The sequence below is a fragment of the Erpetoichthys calabaricus genome, chromosome 1 (genome assembly GCF_900747795.2).
Source record: "Erpetoichthys calabaricus chromosome 1, fErpCal1.3, whole genome shotgun sequence".
Classification (NCBI taxonomy): Eukaryota; Metazoa; Chordata; class Cladistia; order Polypteriformes; family Polypteridae; genus Erpetoichthys; species Erpetoichthys calabaricus.
In genome coordinates this window covers 345777376-345801270 of record NC_041394.2, presented here as the reverse complement: position 1 = coordinate 345801270, position 23895 = coordinate 345777376, and the positions used below count along the sequence as shown (strand labels likewise).

Here is a 23895-nt window from a genome sequence, read left to right as displayed (position 1 = left end):
AACAAGATTACCAGAATCAGAGGACCTTAGTGGGCGGACAGGCACATAGTGATGGAGAAGGTCACTGATGTAGTTTGGTGCGAGGTTATTTAAGGCTTTGTATGTTATTAGTAGGATTTTATATTCGATTCTGTAGGACACAGGGAGCCAGTGGAGACGGAGCAGGATGGGTGTGATGTGCTCGCTGCTGCTGGTTCGAGTAAGGACTCTTGCAGCTGAGTTTTGAATAAGCTGGAGCTGTGATATAAGATTAGAAGGGGCACCTGCCAGTAGGGAATTACAATAATCGATGCGGGATGTGATAAAAGCATGGACAAGGTTCTCAGCATTAGAGAAGGAGAGGAAGGAGCGAACACGGGATATGTTACGGAGGTGAAAGTAAGAAAGTTTCTTAATGTGATTTATGTTGGCGGAATAAGAGAGGGAGGAATCAAAAATGACACCAAGATTTTTTACAGTAGAGGCAGGTCTGATGAGATCACTGCCAAGATGGACTGGGAAGGAGCTCATTTTATTAAGTTGCATTTTAGTCCCAATTTGCAGGAGTTCAGTTTTATTGCAATTTAATTTTAAAGAGTTCTGCTCCATCCAGGTTTTAATTTCACTAAGGCAGGTTGTGAGCTGAGAAAGCTCTGATGAAGTTCCACTTTTAACATTGAAGTAGAGTTGAGTATCATCTGCATAAAAATGATAACCCAATCCATAACTACGGATAATATGGTCAAGGGGAAGCATATAAATACAGAAAAGCAGAGGACCGAGGACAGAGCCCTGAGGGACTTCTTGTGTGACTGGCACTGAGCTGGATCTGCTGTTGCCAAGACTAACAAACTCAGATAGGACTTGAACCACTGGAGGGCAGTGCCAGAGATACCCAGCATGTTCTCCATTCTGAACAGTAGGATGTCATGTCTAACAGTGTCAAATGCTGCACTGAGGTCTAACAGAATTAATATGCTGGTTTGTCCAGAGTCTGCTGCCATAAGCAAATCATTGGTTACCCGTAGCAGAGCAGTTTCACAGCTGTGCCGCGCCCTGAAACCCGACTGAAAGGGTTCCATCAAATTATTAGAGGTTAGGTAATTGGTGAGTTGGGAAGCTACAACACGCTCAAGAACTTTTGACAGGAAAGGTAAGTGGGAAATAGGCCGGAAATTGTTAAGATTGTCAGCATCAAGGCCAGACTTTTTTAACATTGGGGTTACAGAAGCAATTTTAAAAGTGAGCGGCACAGAGCCAGTGTCAAGGGACGAGTTTATTATTGTTGTAACAGTCGGGATTATGGCATGAAGGCAGGATTTAAGTAGTGTGGTGGGGATGGGGTCCAGTACACAAGTAGTCGGCCTCATCTTACAAAGCAGGTTATTAACAAACGCAGATGTGACTGGTGAGAACTTAGAGAAGGAGCTGGATGGAGTGGGAAAACAGGGAGAGATATAAACAGATGATGTATTTATGTTAGTTGAATTATTTAGATCTTTAATTTTGTTACGGAAAAAGTGGAGGAATTCCTCACAGACTTCAGTAGAAGAGGTAGTTGGACCAGATGCGGGTTCGAGTAGTTTATTAACTACAGAGAACAAAACCCTTGGGTTATCATGGCCACTTTCTATTATTCTGCCATAATGGGTGTTCTTGGCAGAAGTTAGTGTTTCTCTGTAAGCTCTTTGGTGGTCAGAGAAAGCCTGGATGTGCACGGTGAGGCCAGTCTTACGTGACATTCTCTCAAGGCGTCGGCCAGCTGCTTTCATAGATCGCAATTCTGAGTTATACCAAGGAGCTGAGCGCTTAAAGGAAACCTCCTTATGTTTTAAAGGAGCTGTTTTATCTAATGCTGAGTGAAGGGCTGTGTTATAGTGGTGAACAAAACTATCTAGTGTTGATGGAATAGGTGAAGACAGTAAAAGATCAGAAATGGATCCAGAAAGGATAGAGGGACAGATATTTTTAAGGTTTCTGTAAAAAATTTGTCGTTTACAGGTAAGAGGAGGGAGAGGTAATGAGACAGTGAAAAATACTGCTTTATGGTCAGAGAGTCCCAAATCAGTGCTGTAAATGTTGGCAACAGATAGTCCAGAAGTGCAGATCAGGTCCAGTATATGACCACCAGAGTGGGTGGGAAAATCAACATGTTGTGTCAAGTCAAAGCAGTCCAGTACGGACAGGAATTCATTTCTCAGTTTAGACGTGGGGGTGTCAATATGGATGTTGAAATCACCAAGAAGGATAATTCTCTGAGAGTAAGAGCTTAGGTGGGTCAAAAGTTCAGTCAGATTGGATAAGAAGGATGCATTTTATTTTGGGGGACGATAAAGAACAATTAGTGAGACAGGACCTGATTCCGTTATTAGTTTAAGAGCCAGGCACTCAAAAGACAATGGAGAGTCAATTGGGATTCTTTTAATGTTTAAGTCTTCTCTGATAATTACTGCAAGCCCACCGCCTTGTCCTGAGCTGCGAGGCTCTGAGTGGAAAGTGAAACCAATTGGAGTCGCCTCTGTGAGAGACGCAAATTCGTTTGGTTTTTGCCAAGTCTCCGTTAAACACAGAATATCAAGTTTGGTGTCAGTGATGAGTTCTGACAGCACCAATGCTTTGCCATTAAGCAACCTCGAGTTTAACAGTGCAACATTACATAATGAGGCTTCTTTCTGCACAGAGCCGCAATCAGGGTTTATTTCCACATAATGCAAATTTGGTACACTGACACTTCTATTTCCAGGGTCATGAGAAGGACGGCGTATTCCTGAGCAAATGCTGCCGGTGGTCTTTTCATTCACAGCCCGGCGGTGGTGGCGACCTGACCCGCGATGTATATATTTCGGGCGCTGCAAAATACCGGCGTCCTTTAGGATGTTGCAGTCAGACCATTTGCTCTGGACAAACTGTTTAATAAGAAGGAGTTTGTCATGAGAGTATTTTAGCATGATGCGGAGTAATACTTATCTGAATAGCACTGGAGAAGCAGCACAGCACAGTGGAACCGGTAGGACAGGCGGGTGTGGTAGCGTAGGTGAGCAGCCATAGCAAGCAGCAGAAAGCATAGCAGGAGGAGGTAGCAGGAGTTGGATGTTCCAATACACAGCCACAAACAGTAACGCTTGGTAATTTCAGGCGTGATCGCCCCGGAGCCAAAAGCCAGATTAGTATGAACATCAGATCAGTTCCCAGTCGTAGAGTACTGTAAGATGAAACGGGAGCAGATCAGCAAAGCGAATTTAATATAATCACGGAAACAGATCATCCCGAGGTCCTAGATTGCCAGGTACAAAGAAATGTTTGTAGGTTCTCGTCCCGTGATCCACAGACTCAGCTGTTCCCAGTCAAAGTAGAGTCCATAAAATCTTTAAATATAAGCCAAATCCATACAATTCGAAGTTTTTCTTTGCACAAAAAATGATAGACACTTGGAATAAGCGACCAAGTAATGTGGTAGACAGTAGGATTTTAGGGATTTTCAAAACTCAAGTTGATGTTTTTTATAAGAAATATGTGGATAGGACTGGTGAGCTTTGTTGGGCTGAATGGCGTGTTCTCGTCTAGATTGTTCTAATGTTTCAGCATGCTGGTCACTGACTGATATGTGTGGATGTCCTGTGTATACCTGTGGGTTTCGTCTTCTTGTGATGTCCTGTTATAGACATGTTGGCCTGTTCAGTCCACTTGGCTGTAATGATGGTCACTTCCTGTGTATTACATTATGTCCACACTGCCTTCAGTCCTAGTCCACTTATTACTGTGACCTTCAGTCTATGGTTGGCTGGTCATTTGTACTGCTGTTGTCCATCTTTTGTGTTCTTCTTTTCTCTGTCCCCCTTCTCTTTACCTTCTGACCTGTCCTCTTGTTTTACTTCTTACTTCTCTTTATTCGTCTTCTTTTCTTTCATCTCCTTATCTGTTCTGTCTATCTCTGCTCCCGCTCTTTGTCCATGGTCACTCTGGTCAGCTCCTCTACTCCCATTGACCATGTTTTTCTTTCTTTTTCTGTTTTGGTGACTTTTAGCAACATTTAGTGAGGAGAATAGGGGATTGTGAGTGAAGAAAGTGACAATGGAGCGAAGAGACAAGGATGTGACTAAATAAGGAATGGACAGCATGGTATTGTGGGACAAGAAATAAAACAACAGACAGAACAAAGAGGACAATGAGAGTGATCACTGTGAAGGAGGGGCTCAGGGTCACAATGCTGTCTTTATGACTTTAATTATTAAAGGAAAATCTGCATCTGTGTGCGCCTCACATCCATGTTTCTGTCCACATTGGACACTGCAGTCTGTTGTGATTAAACACGGCGTTAGTATTGACGGTGTGGAATAGTCAGAGCGATAATGTGACAAGAAAAAAATTCAACACACACACACACACTTGTTGTTGACTCACCTCAGTTTATTTAATTGGCAGTTTTCACTTCTCAGTCCCTCACACAGCTGAGCCACTCCTGAGTCCTCCATGTTGTTGTCGCTCAGGTCCAGTTCAAGCAGTTGTGAGTGTGAAGAAGAAAGAGCTGAGGAGAGAGCTGAGCAGCATGTGGAGGGGAGATGACATGCGGACAGCCTGTGGAGATGAAGAGAGAGAAGTGAGGACATCTGGAGGGTCAGACAGAGAGACAGATGGACACACACCACGAAGGTTCAACGTCTGCTGGCATTTTGATTTTTCACTGAAATGCAGTTTGAACCTGAAACCACAGTAAGTCTTATACAGTAAGGCACTATATGCCTGACTATGTCTCCTGCCTTCATGCTGTGCTGTCATTCAAATTGACATGTGGACAAGTGACCAGATGGCTTTGTGGGGAGTGTGAAAAATTGGAATTTGTGCCTGTCATTCAGGATTCAGAACATGTGGACACTTTGTGTGATTTCAGAATACCATGCAGCAAATAGGTCTTTTCTGAACATCGACTGTTTATCCTGACAAACTATTCTGATGTTGGATTAACCAAATGATGAGGACACTTTTTGTGTTTATTATGACAACTTCAAGGACAAAGACTTGACCTGACTTTGGGATCAATCACATTGAAGGACAAGACTGACATATGGCACTTCTGTCCTCATTCATTCAGATCTCACATACTGACCGGTGTCATTGAACAACTGACATCTGTCCACTAAATGCCTCACTGGTGTTCAGCTCAGTTTTCTTATTCCTTCTACTAATTTGTAAGAGAACTGGACAAGGTTCAAATGGATGATCAGCATCCCAAAGTCCAGTCCACTGGGCACAGAGGTGGTTTTTGAGCTTATTTAAATAATTTTTATTTAAAATCAGGTAGGACAGGCTTGTGGAAAGTAAGCTTATCAATGTTAAGGCCAGTGGGCTGTATTGACAAGTGAAAAACAGAATCCAACAAATGAAAATGAAGAGAAATTAAGCTGAGAGAAAACATTTATGGGTTTGATGTGCTCAGCTGTATCTGCTGTAACCCAAGAGACATCTGTCTGTAGAAATTTTTGGGCTGCCAGAAAACTACAAGCTTATCTGGTGTTACTGGGACAATAATGACTTGTCTAAAGATGACTGGTGAGTGTGGTTTGTCCAGAGAAAGGCTTGTCACCTCTTCTCCATATGTAAGTGAAGTCAGCAGTGTGAAGGTTGGCCACTTTCAGGTCAACACACTTGCACTGACTGATGGCTTTTCTTTTCTCCTTTCCCAGCATGTGTGACTCTGCTTCTTCATGTTTAAGCGAGGGTCATCCAAGAGTTCACATCCATCCACAGGCTTTTGAGAGATTATTCAAGGTTTTTTGATCCATTGTTATCCACCCACCAACACTACACTTGCCACTATAGAGGATACCATAGAGCAGCTGCTTCGACAGGTCACCAATTAGTTTGTGTACATCATGTCCAGTCAGTCCAGTGGACTTGCACCTTCTTTGTTTTATTAAAATGAAATAGCATTCCATATGAGCAAGTCGAGTTTTACAAAACTAGGTTTAAAAAACAAATTAATTGCCACCCACAAGAAAGAGAGCTAGACCAGCAGAGTAAATCTTTAAAAATAGTAAAAATATGTAAATAAATAAATGAATAAAAATAAATAGAATAAAAAAGATGGGAGACAATCTGCTTCCTCGGTTTAAATGCTTGTAAGAGACATTTCCTAGTTACATAGGATTCATAAATGTTTTACTAAATGACCAAGCATAATCTATGGGAGGTTCCTACAACCCCCATAAGTTGAGTAGAATTGGTATATTCTAGTTATTTCTATCTGCTCTGAGTAAACATTATTCTCAGTTAGTGACCGGCCTTTCATATGTACTGTAAGGTGTAGAGGGCACATGGATTTAAACCGTGCCTACGTGCCTACTGGCCTACTGGCCTTTTGAGTGTGTGAAGTAACTTGTAAGACAACGCGCTTATTTAAATGCAGAGCCGTATGCTTAAGGCGTACAGAAGAAGAAATTAAGAACTTTTAAGTATAGAATTAACTAAAGTTTCTCAAGAAAAGCTAAATTTAGAGAAGATACATTTTTCCTTTTTTTGCCTTTTATTCTATGTGTGTAACTACTTTTTTCTTTGTTCTTGTATGGATTATTTGCTTTTCATTTTCAATAAATATTTTTAAAACAAACTTTTGGACTAAGAGATTTCTTTTGGCACGCGTTTTACCCGTGCTTGATCTTGCCTTATACTTTGGCGGCTACAATGCTAATTCTAAAATGTTATTGATTAGATCCTGTCAAGTTTTGAAAACGTTTTGTACAGATCCTGTAAGTGAGAATTTGATTTTTACCAATTTCAAATAGTATATAACATCAGTTCCCCACTGACTTAAAAGAGGTGGATTAGGATTCTTCCAGGTGATCAAGATGAGTCTACATGCCATTAGTGAAGTAAAGGCAATTACAGTTTATTTCTCCTTCTCCACTTTATGCCCCTCTGTGAGTACTGTACATCAAACACAGCTGTTAGTGGATTAGGAGAGATTGTGACACAGAGGCTGTCTGAAAGGCATTTAAAGATTTTGGACCAGAATGATGTTAATTTGGCACACACCTAAAACACGTGGCCCAGTGAGGCTGGAGATTGATTGCAACGTTTGCAGGTTGGACGTTGACCTGGAAACATTTTGGAGAACTTTAAATGTGACAAATGTGCTTGACATATAATTTTAAGTTGAATAATTATATGCTTTGCACATATGGAGCTCGAGTGAATTTTGTGCATTGCTACCTTCCACTCCTTTTCTGAGATGTTAAGGGAAAGATCCTTTTCCCACTGTACTCCTGGATCTTGAAAATGTTTATATATATTACGGAAATGCTATCTGAGTCCTCAAGAGTAATCAATATTTTTTTCCAGAATAAAAATAGGTAGGAGGTGAGGGAAATTTGATAGGTTTTGTTTAACAAAGTTTTTAATTTGAAGGTAGTGAAAAAATGTGTTGCTGGAAAGTTAAATTTGGAGTGTATTTGTTTGTAGGAAGTGAAGACATTGTCTATGTACAGATCTCTATGTCCAGAATGTTTTCCAAACATTAAAAACTGCGTATGTTTGAGAGGGTGGAAAAAGGTGGTTATCGTGCAGTGGTGCCACAGATAAAAGCTTCTCTATCTTAAAATACTTCCTACATTGGTTCCAGATTCTGAGTGAGTGAAGCACAATTTGGTTAGTATATTGGTGATGACTTGTACTTATTGGGTTACAAAGCAAGAAACATAACTATAGTACTGCAGCCTGTGTGTGTTCATCAATTTGTGTCCAAGTCTAGGTTTTTATAGCTTTTATGTTTGCCGCCCAGTAAAAAAAAAAGAAAAGTTAGGTAGAGCCATGCCACCTTCTATCTTAGGTCTTTGTAGGGTTGCTCTTTGGATACGTGGATGTTTTCAGTTCCAAATAAATGAGGTTAAGATTGAATCTAACTTCTTAAAAATTATTTATTGATGTATGTTGGAATGTTTTGAAATAGAAGAAGAAGCTTAGGAAGGATATTCATCTTGAGAATGTTAATTCTTCCCGCTAAAGTGAGATGGAGGTTAGACCATCTATGCAAGTCTTGCTTAATTTTTTCCATGCAGACAGCAAAATTTTGTTGATAAAGAGCTTTATGTTTACTTGTGATATTTACCCCTAGATATTTAAACTGATCTGCAATGATAAAAGGGAAGGTGTCCAATCTAATATTGTGTGCTTGAAAATTCACTGGAAAGAGCACACTTTTATTCAAATTAATTCTGAGATCAGAAATCTTTTGAAATTCTGTTAATGCTGTTAGGACTGCAGGCACAGTATTTTGTGGATCTGATATATACAGTACCATACCATCTGCATATACAGTAGAGAATCTTTCTGTTCAAGTCCTTCTCTGATAATCCCCTTTATCTCATAAGCATTTCGACAGTAAGCTTCCAGTGGCTCAATGGTGATTGCAAAAAGCAGTGGTGACAAGGGGCATCCTTGTCTATTACCATGTTCTAGTTTGAAGTAGAATTAATGTTGTTAATACATACTGAAGCTTCTGGACTTGTATACAGTAGTCTGATCCATACACAAATGTTCGGTCCAAACACAAATTTCTCCAATATGGTGAAAAGGTAGTTCCATTTAACCATATCAAATGCTTTTTCTGCATCCAACGATAATAATATCTCTGGGGTGTTTGACTTTGTTGGTGAGTATATCACATTAAACAGGCATTGAAGATTGGAAGCTAAGTGTCTGCCTTTAATAAATCCAGTTTGGTCTTGTGATATTACCAAAAGAAGCACTTTCTCAATCCTTCTAGCTAGGACTTTGGAAAGTATCTTAACATCACTATTCAAAAGTGAGATGGGTCTGTATGATGCACATTGTAACAAGTCCTTGTTTTGCTTAGTAAAGACAGTAATAAAAGCTTGACGAAAAGTTTGAGGTAAAATGTTATTGTCTCTGGCTTCTATAAACATTGCTAATAAAAGAAGAGCTAGCTTAATTGAGAATTTTTTATAAAATTTGTCAGGGTTACCATCAGGGTCTACTGCTTTCCCACTCTGAAGTGAGTTTATATCATCTAGTAATTCTGAGAGTGCCAGAGGTTTATCTAATTCTTCTGCACTGAGAGTATCTAGTTATGGTATCTATAATGCATCCAGAAATGCATGAAATTGTGTCTTGCCTTCTTTAAACTCAGTAGAATATAAGGACTTAGGTGCAATGTTTAAAAGTGTGCATTATATTTTTATGGTCAATGATTTTGTCTCAGTTTGTGCTGGTAATTGCTGGGATTGTATTGTGAACTTTTTGTTTGTGGATTTGTTGAGCTAAAATCTTATTAGCTTTCTCTCCGTGTTCATAGTATTGATGTCTTGATTTGAGTTGTTCTGTTTCTTTAGTTGTCAAGAGGTTAAGTTCTGAATGCACAGCCTGTCTTTTCCTATGAAGTGCTTCATTTGGACACCTGGCGTGTTCTTGATCTATTCTGGTAATTTCACAGATTAGCTCTAATACCTTCTTGGTTTCCAGTTTGTTTTTGTGGGAAATATATGACATAATCTGTCCTCTTAAGAAACCCTTCAGAGCTTCCCAGAGTATTCCTACAGAAACCTCGGAGGATGTATTTGTCTCAGAAAAAAAATGTATTTTCTTGGATATAAATTCTGAACATTTCTCATCTGCTAATTAATGTGGGTTAAGAAGCAGGCTGCGAGATGAGTATATGGGGCATAATGATTTTAGCTCCAAGATCAAACGGGCATGATTAGAGATAACAATAGAGTTTTACTTACAAGATTAATTGTAGGCAAGAAATTGTTATCGATAATAAAATAATCAATTCTTGAGTATCAGTGATGCACTGGTGAGTAGAAGGAATATGCTCTTAAATTTGGCTACAGAAATCTCCAGGGGTCTGATAAGTTGTGATCAGTTACAAATTGTGTAATTGTTTCTGCAGCTGAGTGTAGATGCTTGGTAGCTCTGCTCATGTCAAGATTTCAGCCCACATTTTACAGGTATAACTAAGGGTGGTCAGTCACACAAGCCAGTCCAATTGGTGTTCACACTGATTCCTCCGCAATCCCACACAGTCCTTGAATGGAAATGCTGGCTTTGGCCATTCTGTTGTTGACCTCAGGATCACTTTGGATTGATCTGGACAAAGGGCTACTCAGAGGTGTGAGGGTTTTTCAAGAGGGCTTATTATGAATGTGCCTTAAGCCTACAGCATTGATTGTGTAAAGTTGAGGCTGGTGATCTTCTCACAGATCTAATGGTGGGCTGCAGTTGGGCCTTAGCCTGAGCAGAAACTGCTCTGACCACACAGTTATTAAAGTTTCACTGGACTTCATGAGGGCCTTGTAGAATTGATCCAGAATTTTCAGTGAGAGTTGGAATTGAGGGACCCCTCCCTTTTAACTCAATGGCCCATATGAAAACCAGATGGTAAAAATGGTGGTGCACATTGAAAATTAATTGTAAAAACATATCACAGTGTTGTAAATCATTCAAGGCCTATAGCTGGATTTGTGAGAAAATATTATAGTGGTCAGCAGACAATCACTCCACAGGCTGGATGGAAAAGCCTGGTGGTCAGAGAGTAGTTCATGGGCTTGACATGTTGAGAGGCTTGAGGGCCAGCTGTCCAAGTGATCATGAAGGAGAGAAAGAACATCCTTTAAATGTGGAGAAAGATGGTGGAGACTTTCATATGAAACAAATAAATGTGAGCTTTACGCAGGATTAGTGCTCACCTGTGTGAGGCATCACTTCTGCTAATCCTGTGACACTGACATTGTTCAGGCCAAAAACAACATTAGGCTCACTCACTGTGTTTCATTATGAATTTAAGTTTGGTGTTTTCACCGTCCATAAAACCATTTAGGTGAAGTTATTAGAGCCCTTAGCCTCTTATGGTATGATGGTATGGTGTTACTGTTTATTGCTGCTCAATGCACAAGCCCATTATCACATTGAACCTGTGGCCATGCTGCTGAGAGGACTTCAATTCCCAGCAGTCAGCAGGAGTGTGCAGAAGCTGACAGGAAGAAACCTTGATGGCCAAGCACTTTAAAGGGAGCTGCTATGGTCTGTTACACACAGTGTCTAAGAGTGCACACGTCACAAAAAGTGACCAGTCTATGTGATGTTGATCTGAAGCACAAGGTGGTGTAGCTCTGGGTTTGCAGAGTGCATATCACTGTATCAAGAGATTTATCAACTTAATTGTCACATATCATACAAGATCTCCTCATCCATTGACCATTGCACAGTGCCAGAGCATGATTTTTTGTTCAGTTAACTGGATCCTCTGATTATCTTTGGGTATTTCATACACTTTAAGAGAGCATACCACCTTGTGGTGTACCAATGCTGATGGTCAGGGGATCAGATGTGTTTTTATCCAGTTTCTCATCACTTTTTCCTGAGCTTCTAAAATGTTGACGCAGTAATTTAAGCTCAATGATCAGAGGGGCATGGTCAGAGATAACGATAGCATCGTACTAACAAGATTTGATAGTGGACAAAAAATTATTGTCTGTGAGGGAATAATTAATCAAGCGTCTGTTCTCATCATAGTTGTTTTAATGTCCTAACATAACAGATGCCAAAGCAATTGCAAAACAAAATTAACTCTCAGGTACTGCCCTAAAACAGCACAAATCTTTAATACACACTAAAGCAGACGGCGTTGTGAAATTCAATGATATCTATGGCAGTGCACATGTGACACTAAAGGACCCTCCAGCTCTTTCCATCGAGTCCTTTGACTCACAATCAACAATCAGCTCTTTTGGCTCCCAGGCAGTGCTTTATTCACAATGAATACAGTATTTAAATTTCAGAAACATTTTGCAAAATTTTGACCTTTGATTGGTGTCAAATATCATTCATTTTTAGCATCCTATTTGTTCCAATCTATATATATATATATGAAAGCCAAATACCCCTGACTCACGAAATCCCCCGAACCACGAGGACTTGGGACTTGAAATTTGGAATGTAGGTTACCCTTGGACCATAGGTGTTCGCTTTGAAATGGTTTTAAAAATTACATGGTCAAAGTGAGGAATTTCTTATAGTTTTTTAAACCCGTGTGTATGTCTGTCTGCTTTTCATGAGAGAACTACTTAAAGGGTTTAGATTGGGTTTTTTTCTATAATTTGCTTGAACATTTCGTTGATTTTGCAACTTTCTCATCATGCTAAGTATCATAGTTTGCTTGCGGTACCAATTTATTAGCACAAATCCGAGAGAGACTCATCGGGTTGTGGGGTCCTCCTCCCTCACATGTCTGCCTCGGGGTGTAACCTTAACTCCGCTTAGTTAGCAAACGAGAGAATTACTTAACGGATTTACATCTTTTTTTTTCTATAATCTGCTTGAACATTCCGGTTGATTTTGCGACTTCTCTCATTGCGCTAAGAATCATAGTTCGCTTGCAGGAGCGATATATTCGTGCTAATCTGAGACAGGGGCTGCAGGCCAAGGAGAGGGGGATGAGTGACGTCAGGAGTAGAGAGCTGGGCCGGGCCCTGCTCACTGTCCTGTTTCACTAATACACGGGCGAAGCCACAGGGGATAGCTAGTATTTATATATGTTGGAAACCTAAACTCAGCAAAGTACTATGAAATGTGTACTGAAATTTGTGTGTGTTTTTGAAATAAACTTCACTGATGAGCACAGTAATGTTTCAAATAAAGACACTACCGTCTACCTGCCTATCTAACAATTCATGAACACATTCAATCATCAAGCATTGTAACACTTAAATTATGATTAGTATGATTATACTTTTTTCAGTTTCTCAAACAGTCGACAGTACTGTCACACATTAAGCCTGATTGGTGGGTGAATCCTCCTCCTATAACGTGATTAGACCAGAGTTTCCCAGCTGCTGTGTGGGGACTTGTCACTGATATAGCAGTCTCAGCAGAGCATGGTGACTGATCATATGAAGTTTGCCCACTAACAGTGGATGTGCTTTTGTTGCTGGGTTCTGGTGGCTTGTCACTTGCAGGAATCAGTATATTTGAACACACAGACTCTCCCACATCACTCAGATCCACTCAACTCCACCTGAACAACACACCAGCCACCTCCACGAGATATGAACCTCATTTCCAAATTCCAGTGTGATCTCCCAGAGGGGTTCATTCAGACAGATTAGCTAACATTGCATTCAGGCCATTTCTTCACAGTAACGTGGTGGTCTCACTTTGACAGCCTAGTTCTTCTACCTTAGGAGTTCAGGGATACCATTAATCACACTTGGCTGTAACAGGCTGGGCTAGAAGGAAGGAAAGTTTTAAGCTGAACTAACTAGAAGACAGTCCTTGATGAAAATGAAATTTGTCATTTAATGATATTGCTTTTTAGTGCTTTCATTCATCCAAGAGGCAATTTAATTACATTGTAGAATTTCCTGTTCTGAGCACTTTATCCATTTGTTTAGTTGACCTGAACAGATTTACATTTCACAAAATTACCATTTTTTCTTTCATTTATTTCTAAACATTTTATTCTCACATACTTGATCATGCACATTCACCATTTTAAATAGAACCAGGTGTGACAGACGGCAGGGGTGTCTGCGTAGCCGGGATGCCTACAAGGTGGAAGGACTGGGAGAGGACCGATACCTCCCCTGGGACACAAGATGGCAACCGCCCTGGTTCGCATGTGTGCCACACATTCGGAGCTGGGAAGCTCCTCCCGGCTGGGGCACATGGCCACCACCAGGGTCTGCCCAGACATTCCAGGAGACGTGGTCTGCAGCACTTCCTCCACAACAGGGAGTGCTGCTAGACCAGGAGGCAAATGCACCACACCCGGGAGTGCTGCTGGAAGATTGTCAAAGAGCACCTGGAGCGATTCCGGGTACTGTATAAAAAGGGCTGCCTCAATCCAGTCGAGGAGCCGGAGTTGGGAGGGAGAGTGACGAAGCTTACAAGAGAGAGGAGTGGAGGAGGCCAAAAAAGAATAAGAGAAAGAAGGACTGTGAGTGACTAGTGCACTGTAGTTGATAATTAAAAATAAACGTGTGTGTTTTGGACATAAGCTGTCTTGGTGTCTGTCCGTGTCGAGGCTGATTCCCACACAGGTTAACAGGAGAAGTGGCAGTTTCTTTGTTATCTGCATTTCACTATTAACTTTGGCTAGTTAAGAAAACAATTATAATCTTGAGTGCAGCTGATTAAAACTAGAATAGGCAGTTAAGGGTGTAATAGTAATAAATTGTGAATTTCCCCTTTGGATTAATAAAGTATCTATCTATCTATCTATCTATCTATCTATCTATCTATCTATCTATCTATCTATCTATCTATCTATCTATCTATCTATCTATCTATCTATCTATCTAAATTAGTTAGCTAAAATTATGACTAAAAACATATTGCTTTAACAGCAAATAAATGGTTTTTAATCTAGTTGTCCACTCACTTATTGTGTGCTCTCACTCTCTCCTCAGTGTGACTTCTTGTTGTTCTTTAGCAACTATTCAAGCCTTGGTGACTCAGAATCTCTGACATTACACATTAGTTACTGTAATCAGAATATAAGTTTAATATGTCACTATGCTCTGTGGAAATATTTTAAATCTACTTTTCTTTCTCCTCACATGTACAGCTAACACAAAGCCAGATTTAGCACACAGGGGTTCACCATATAAGAACTGCTATGCAAAGCTTTTTAAGACAAGACAAGTTAAGGACAACTGTGAAATGTGCAACGTGCACTATTTCTGTGTGTGAAACTCAGCATGAAATTGTATCCTCTCTTTGCCTTGTTTGGAATGGTTATTCCTACTCCTGTTGTGCACTTTTTCTCCTCTTCCTCTTTTTGTCTGTCCACATTTTACTGTTTGTTCTCTCATTAGTGTCTGCTTTTTCTTTTTTTCTCTTCTCTTTTCTCTCCTTATTTTGTTTCTCCTTAAGTTTGCTTTCCTACTCTTCTTATTCCTGTCTGTCATGTCAGTCCAGCTACAGTTGTCTACTCCTCTTTACATCTGGTCATCTTTTCTACTGTGACTGACCATGTCTCTCCTTCTTTTTCACCTTAAGTGACTTTAAACCCAATTTAGTGAGGAGATCAGAGGAGTGTGAGGGAGAGAAGAGACAATGGAGGACAAGGACAGAAATATGATTGAAATAAAAAATGGACAGTGTGGGATTATTGCTCAAGAAATAAAACAAAAGACTGGACAGACAGGATGATGAGAATGACCAATGTGGGGTATGGGCTCAGGATCAAAATGCTGTCTTTAAGATTTTAACTATTAAAGAGCAATCTGCAGCTGTGTCCACCTTACACCCATCTGTCTACCCACATGTGACACTGCAGTCTGTCCTGAGGAAACACAGCATTTGTACTGTGGATGTGGAACAGTCAGAGTCATAAAGTGACAAGAAATAAAATTCAATAATCACACACACACACTCACACTCACTAGCTTGTTGTTCACTTACTTCAGTGTCTGTAATTTGCAGTTCTCATTTATAATTCCTTCACACAGCTGATCCACTCTTGAATCCTCCATATTGTTGTTGCTCAGGTTCAATTCAGTCAATTGTGAGTGTGGAGAAGAAAGAGCTGAGGAGAGAGCTGAGCAACATCTGGAGGTGAGACGACAATGAGACAGGCTGTGGAGATTAAAAGAGAGAAGTGAGTGCATGAAGGGTACAGACAGACCATACAAAGGTTCAACAACTTCATACATTTTGACTTTTCACTGAAATGCAGTTTGAATCTAAAACCACTGCAAGTCTTTTGAATTAAGGTGCTACATACCTGACTATTTCTCCTGCATGCATTCTATACTGAGTAGTAAGATATAGTTCAAACTGACATGTGGATGTTAATATTGGACAAGAACGTCAAAGAAACGAAAATCACAGCATCCTGCACTCGAGTGTCCAAATAGACTTGTCAAAGATGATAATGGAGAGAAGGTGACAAATTTGAATTTCTGTTTGTCATTCAGGACTCAGAATGTACTGACACTTTGTGTGATTTGTAGGACAACATTCTAAGACACCTATTAGACATGCGGGTCACTACTGGTCACAATACTCAACTTCTTGTCCTGATGGACTCTCCTGATGTCAGACTAATGAGATGATGAGGACACTCTGTCAGGTTCACTGTGACATCTCTATGCAGGTGAATGAGCTTGTAATGAATGGTCACCATCCCAAAGTCATGTCCATTGGACACAGAGGTGGTCTGAAGTCATTTTGTTTGATTGGACTGTACAGTGACCCCATGACTGCTGACCACTGCTGTGCATTCCCATCTCCTGTTGGATTTTTTGTCTACCCGTTCAATTCAAATGATTTGATCAAATTGATGGGTGACATGCTGAGAGTGTCATATGCTGGGAGGGACTGAAAATGCAGAGCTCTACAGGATATGGACAATACCAGTAGACATGGGCAGTTATCCATATGCCCAGTCCCAGATGATTCCTACAGTCATGTGAAAAAGTGTACACCCCATGGAAACTGTTGAATTGTTCAACATATCTGTACGGACAAACAGTAGACATAGCAGCACTTGAAGCTGTGAAGTAGAGAGCAACCAGTGAGGCATCACCTCAGTGTGATGAGGAGTGTGACAGTGATTGCTGATCCTGTGACACTGACATTGTTCAGCTTAGGAACAGTGGGAGGCTAGCTGCCTTTTGTTTTGAGTTTATATTTTTTGCGTTTAGTGGTCTGCAAAAACAGGAAGGTGAAATTATCAGCCCCCTTAGGCTCTTATGATTTTACTGTATATTGCACTTGCCCATCATCAAGTTGAGCCTATGGCTGTGCTACAGACAGGACTTCAATTCCCAGCAGTCAGAAGGAGTAGGAAGAAGCTGAAAGAAAGAACCCTTGATTATTGAGTACTTTAGAGGGATTTGCTATGGTCTGGCACGCACAGTGTCTAAGTGTGTACGTGTCATGACAAGTGTCCATCTGTGTGATTCTGATTAGAAGTACAAGGTGGTGTGGCTTTGGGTTTTCAGTGTGCATATCCGTGTGCCAACTTGTTTGTCTACTTAATATACATATCAGACAAGATCTCTTCCTCAATTGTTCATTCCTTATCTACTCCACAGTGTAATTCAGTATTCAGCTAATGGAAACCCCTGATTACTTGTTGGCATTTCACACATGTAGAGAGCTTAAGGCCTTGTGGTGCACCAGTGCTGAGGGTCAGGGACCAGACATGTGTTTGTCCAGATGCTCACATTTTTTTCTGACCTTCATAAAGTCTGAGATCCATTCCCTTTCTGAGTGGGACAGATGAAGCTGGTCACTTTCTGGTTTGATGGCATTAAGGGCTGAGCTGAAACCTCCACACCTCCATGAATGTCCAGGGAGGTCACGATGTCAATCTGTAAAGTCCCAGTCCAAATCCACTATATCATTCAGAGACATAGTATCTCAATAGTCAAGGACATCTTGTGCGACATGTTTGTAAGTCAGACAGGCTGAGGTGCTCAAAAGGTCCTCATTACTATAGGCATCTAGTCTACCGGTCTGTGCTTATTAAGATCTGGGAATTTTGAAAGTTGGTAGAGATTTTGAAGCAGGCAGGAACAGAGCTGGTCCAGAGACTGATTAAAAATGTCCAAAAATACAGGAGACAATTGGCTGCACAGAGGAGATGAGCTCTGGACTTTACGGCCTTTTAGGATTTTGTGCCTGAAAATGCGGCAGACTACCTTAGTAGTGATGGACACTTGAACCTGAGCAGATGAAGGTGGGTATGAAGTAGCAGAATTCAAATGAGCAGCTTCATGACTGCAATGCTATCCTGCTCCATGGCAACTGAACTGGTTTAAATGGTCTGTCAGGCCATGGCTCCCTGAACAAGTGAACATTTTGTCTTTTATTTGGTAAGTTGAAGGTCACTTGTCCACAAAGCCATTTCCACAAACTTATTCCTCAAGTTTGTCTCAGCTCTTCCTCTTATCCTCATTTCCTTCTTTTCTCCAGGCTGTGATCAGCCTTCCTGTATTCACTTCCAGTTCTTTGTCTTGGCCCAGCTGTGTAAGTTTAGGTTTTAAACCAAGTTTGTCTTTGTGCTAATGCCTGCTTGACCACACATTAATATACAAAGTGACCATGTATGGGTGTCACTGTGTCAGTTTTTAAAGACATTCAAAGCCCTCATGTAGCTCCTCTGGTTAACCTTCTCTTGATCAACTTTACAGATTTCAGTTGATATTTGTATTTAAAAACAAAAGAGAAGTGAGGAGTGACCAGAGTGACCAGGGGAGCACAGGGGTAGTGCGGCAGGTTTCCTTAATGGTCGTATAGTGTATGTCACAATATTCACATCTCTGCTTGAATATTTGATTGTATGCTGGCAGTTAGGAAGATCCTGACTGAGACGTGTGGGGTTGAAATGACAAAAGAAGGATTTGTGAGGCCTGGGATTTGGACCTCTAATCACATCTGTCATCTGTTGAGGAACACGTGTCATGGTTTGGCTTGTTTATGTTCTGTATTCTTTGTTCAAGTTCCTTTTTTATGTCTTCTTTATTCAATTTCAAGTATTTTCTATATGATTATTGTACTTATTTTGTAATGTGTGTAATTTTTCATTCTTTTGTAGTTAAGTTTCTATGTGTTCAGTCTGTTCTGATTAAACACAGTGTTTGTATTGTGGGTGTGGAACAGAAATAAAATTCAACAAATACACACTCACACTCACTCCTTCACACACACTCTCTCTCTCTCTCTCTCTCACACACACACACACACACACACACACACACATTCATACATTTGTTGTTGACTCACTTCAGTTTCTCTAATTTGCAGTTTTCACTCCTCAGATCCACACACAGCTGATCCACTCCTGAATCCTCCATGTTGTTGCTACTCAGGTTTAGTTCAGTCAGTCGTGAATATGGAGAAGAAAGAGCTGAGGAGAGAGCTGAGCAACATTTGGAGGTGAGACCACAACCAGATATCCTGTGGAGATGAAGAGAGAGAAGTGAGGGCATGTGAACAGACAGACAGACAAAAAATAAACCAAAAAAACTTCAAGCCTGCTGTGACAAAGACTAAAACCTCACTGACTCTGCTGACCATGGCGTCCATCCATACTGAAGCACTTGTGAATGAAATAAATCATCAAAGAGAAGCAAGAAGAGAATAAAAACAAAATGGATATGAGCTACTGGTATTCCTCCCAGAGTGAGACATACAGTATTTAGAGAAGAATTTTAATAAGAGAACACTGGGATTAAATGGAGAAGATCGCAGGACACAGGGAGCATCGGACTTTTCATTCCTTCACAGTGGTGTGAACTAACGAATGACATTTACTGTCGTTACTGTGCTTGAGGAGATTATGATGGGTATTGTATTTTTAAAGGATTTTTAAATGCTAATACTTTTAGTCTTTATAAAGTATATTATTTAGTAATGATTGTACTTTGTAGCATTTAATTGCAGGTTGTTTTAAACTACAATTGATTGTCTGTGTTCTCAATCCAGTGTTCAGAGATGCCATTTAAATACAACTATAATATTTTGGGGGGCTGCAGGTCAAGGTCTTTAGTAAATGTGCTTTAGTAAATGACACAATGGCCATGCAGATCACTCCACCTCTGTAACTGGTGTAAGTGTCCAGTGTACTGGCCAAGGACTGAGCGGGCACTGTGAAAGTTATCATCTTTTTTCTCGTCTTCTGTGACATTATGTTTGTGCTGAATGTTGAGATGTCTATGCAATGGTAGACTCAGTGACACACTTTATAACAAAGACATCATACTGTGTGTCACTGTCACATTTAGAAGAGCCAGTCAGCCTCAGGGACATTAGGTAAAGCACCTTTATAATATGATGGAAAGTTGACATGCCAAAAAACGGGAAGTCACCAGCACACAAGTCCCTCAAATTTGTCTCAGCTCTTCCTCTTCCTTACTTCCTTCTTTTCTTCAGGCCGTGCTCAGTGTTGTTCTTTTCACTTCCAGTTCTCTGTCTTGACCCAGTTGTGAAAGTTTAGGTTTGAACCCGGGCTTGCCCTTGTGCTAATTCCTGCTTGACCACACACTAATATATGAAGTGACCATCTTGGTGTGCGTGTGTGTATTACTGTGTCAGTTTTAAAGACGTTCAAAGGCATCCTGTAGCTCCTCTGGTCCACCTTCTCTTGATCAACTTTGCAGATTTCAGTTGATGTTTGTATTTAAAAACAAAAAAGAATCATGGTGTGACTTGAATGAGCAGGGGAGCACAGGGGCAGTGTGGCAGGTTTCCTAAATGGCCATATAGTGTATGTCAGAATATTCACATATCTGCTTGGATATTTGATTGTCAGCTGGCATATTTGAATGGTTTATTAGATGAATTGACTACAGGACAGCATCAGTCCAGTTCATGTTCTAATTCTGGATTTGTACACAGGCTAAACAATAACAACGTCTGATCACTCATCTATGGTAAGATATTCTGAAAAGAGCACAAGAAAGCCTGACTGACAGGAGTTCTTGAATAATGGAGTCGTGGAAAACTAACAGGTCTGATGTCATACAGGAAGTCTTGAAGTTTGGACAAATGTGAAAAACTGAGAAAGAGATTTGAAAAAATAAAGCACCAGGAGTCTGTGACATTTTAAATTTGAATTTATTGGCATTGTTTGATAATAGTTACTCCTGCATAATTTTTTAACTAGCAAATAATGCAAATATAAAACATACAACTGGAAATGTTACAAATCTAACTGAGGGATTCTATTGAAAAATTGCTATATTTACCTATGGGGACATCTATCTATCAAACCAGATTTTAAAGGCATATGCTTTAAAGAGTTTTTAAATGAAAAAATTCAAAATTATTTTGGCATTAACTGATTCAACAGTTCAGAAATAATAATGTTTGAATTTTTATTGATTTTGTATTAGTATTGCTTTTAAGCAGTAGTCTTCACATACTGTAGAGAAAATATCAGACTAAACATAAAAGGGCACATATGTCAAGATAACTCCTGCTGACATCATTCTTTATAAACCCGGTTCTGAAATCCTTTCAGATTATAACATGCACATGGCCGATTCCTCATGGAAGCACACAGTAATGTTCAAGAACTGTGTTGTATTTTTATATTAACAAACTCCAATACTAATTTACTGAAAGGATATACCAGTATTGTAACACTGTTGTTATAGTTTGTATTTATATATTTTATATTCTAATACAGAAAAAGGAACAATATTTTTCACTTGAATAATGGAAGTACTTTTAATAAAAAGAAAATACTGTGGTATTGAGCAGGTATCGAGTATTGTAAAATATTGTGACATCCCCAGATGAAGTACAATGTGCACGACCATTGATGAATGGCTCCTTGTTCTAGAAGTGTGCAGTCAGAATTACATGTTGAAGTCACTGAGGCTGACGTGCCTTTGTTTAGATTTTCATACAAATAATTTTGAATTTCACAGATGTGAATCTGCATGAAACTACATTGTCTCACACAGTCTGTGTTTCTATATGGATGTCACTAATATGCCTTTTAACAAATAAACTCACATTTATTGCTATGGATATTCTGATGGTGCAGACTTAACACCTCAAGAATCTGATAAACTGAATAATGGAGGAAAAGCAAAAGATGTTCACTCACTGAGGTTTGGCTGACCATGAATATTAAGGAAATTTGGTGGTGGTTGTAATCAAACAGAAGTGCTTTAGCCAATGCCAGCTCAATGGCCTACTGGACACATCAAACAAAATAAAAATGTGAGTGGAGAAGGGAAACTTTATAAGGAGAAAAGGGTCTGAGGGACAGAAGAGCAGTGGGGGAGAATGTAGGACAGTAGGAGAAGAGCTCAAGGATCACAAAAGTGGCCAGAGGTCAGAAAGGTGTCAGAGTGTCTAGAAAGATCTGGTAAGGTGCAATCTGTGGACAGTTTGGAGATGAGTGTATTGACTGCTTTGTTTTTGAAGGGTAATTTAACACAATACAAGATAATCTAGAATCACAATGGAGGAGAAATCAATGCAATAAAATATGAAAAATGTGAAGAGACTGATAAGGAAATGTGAAGGAGAGAATGAGGAGAAGAAAGAGAGAGAAGGGGGATGAAGATGTCAGAGGAGAAATGAAGAAGATGCCACATAATTTAAAGGCAGAATGGATTTGAAAGTGGAAATAAAAGGAGGTAATGTGAAAAATCTTAGAATAAACTCAGTCCAGACAGATCAAAGATGTCAACAGGGTTTGTATTTTTCTATCAGACCAAGAAGGGAAAAGAAACCTCACAGCAAGGTATAATAATTAAAGATGAAACGATTGTTTGGGCCTTTAAGAGAAAGAATGAAGCAGCATCCTTAAATCCCACCATGTTGTGACATTGCAGGGTGTTTTAGAGACTTCTGCTTAAACTTTTAAAGAAGCAGGACTGTTAGTATGTGAGGGGGAGAGACACATACAAGCAGGCTACCAAGATGGTGGAGTAGAGAGGTCTGGTCACAAGCAGATTGAATGGAGGACAAATGACCAAAGATACAAGTTTAGGTCTGTTAGAAAGAACAGCTTTGTCAATTTCAAAAATAAGCACTTTATCTTCCATATTGGGTCTACTGGGACAATATTAATGAAGTTATTTGTGCCTTTGGAACAAAACGTAATTAGTCTAAGAAAACAGTGACTTTGTCACCTTGTCAAGAAGATGGCAGAATATCTGAGCAAGTGAGCAAAAATGTATGAATCACAAAGGCCTGTTACTTAAGGCCTTCTATAAATGCCTGCCTGATAAAGTCTGTCCTGGCTGTAAAGGCAAGATGATCAGATGTGGAGGTGAGAGTGGATTCCACACCACTGACAAGAAGGTGCTCTAATTCATTGGAGGAAATACAAGGCCAGATAAAGCCAGTTTGGCAAGTATGTCTCCATTTACGGTATGTTCCACTGCTGGCATTCAGAATTTCTGGTAGCGGTTTTGTGTCAGAAATCATGTTGGGAGCTGGGGGTTTGGGGGAGAAAAGAAAGAGAGCAAGTAATTTCTGATCTATCCTTTTCATCCCCACAAGTGTAAGTGCCAACACAACAATAGGCTTTTTAGCCATAACTCCATGCAGTATTGGAAATTAAGGTTAAAGCTATCATATCTAATAATGTACAACCTTAATTTAAGACTTTAAAAATGACAAAAAAAGATCAGAAGCAATGCCTCTATGACCAAACATTAAACTTTGTGAGCTGGAATGTCAAAGGTCTTAATCACGAACTAAAGAGGAAGAAAGTATTCTCTCACCTAAAAGGTCTAAATGCCAAGATAGTATTTTTACAGGAGACTCACTTAATCTCTTGTACTCGTTTTGATTTGAGCCAGCACGTTAGTCAGCCAACACACAAAGCAGGGCACACGTTGGACTTAGTGATTACTAAAGGACTAAAAGTTGATGTGAGATAGATCGTAGATATTGATTTATCAGACCATTTTCTCTTATTATTTAATATAGAAATAATGACAGAAAAAAATAATGAGAAGCATATTGTTAAAAAATGCTTCTTTGATTCATCTGCAGCCTCAAAGTTTACAAACATTTTACGCAACCAGTCTGTTTGTAGTGCTTACTACAATACTGATGATAATGTAAATAGTAAGGTGGAAAATTTTAATACTAAAGTGAGAGCTGCCGCTGATATAGTCGCTCCTGAAAAGAAAGTTAAAAAAAATTTCCAGCACTGTTACACCATGGAAGACCTAAAGAGTGTGTGATCTAAAGAAAACATGCTGGAGAGCTGAGTGTAAATGGAGAAAAACTAAACTGATTGTCCACTATGAGATGTTGAAGTATAAAATAACAGAATACAGCAACATAGTTCATCTTGAGAAGCGGTGCTATTTCTCTAAAATTATGAATAACAATGCTAGTAATCCCAGAGGTTTATTCTCCACAATTGATTATCTGCTAAATCCAGGTCATTCAATGGAATGCCTCCAAAAAACTTCC

The 23895-nt window shown here is 39.8% G+C and overlaps 1 protein-coding gene across 1 annotated transcript in view; it reads right to left on the bottom strand.

Moving 5' to 3' along the window:
• The window catches only part of LOC114668277 (uncharacterized), a 555445-nt gene that overhangs the window by 155794 nt on the left and 375756 nt on the right, over positions 1-23895 (bottom strand). Inside the window, exons 7-8 of the mRNA XM_051935131.1 lie at positions 15397-15570; positions 4381-4554 (exon numbers count right to left, since the gene is read on the bottom strand). Coding sequence (XP_051791091.1) covers positions 4381-4554; positions 15397-15570 — 348 coding nt within the window. The remainder of the gene's footprint in view (positions 1-4380; positions 4555-15396; positions 15571-23895) is intronic.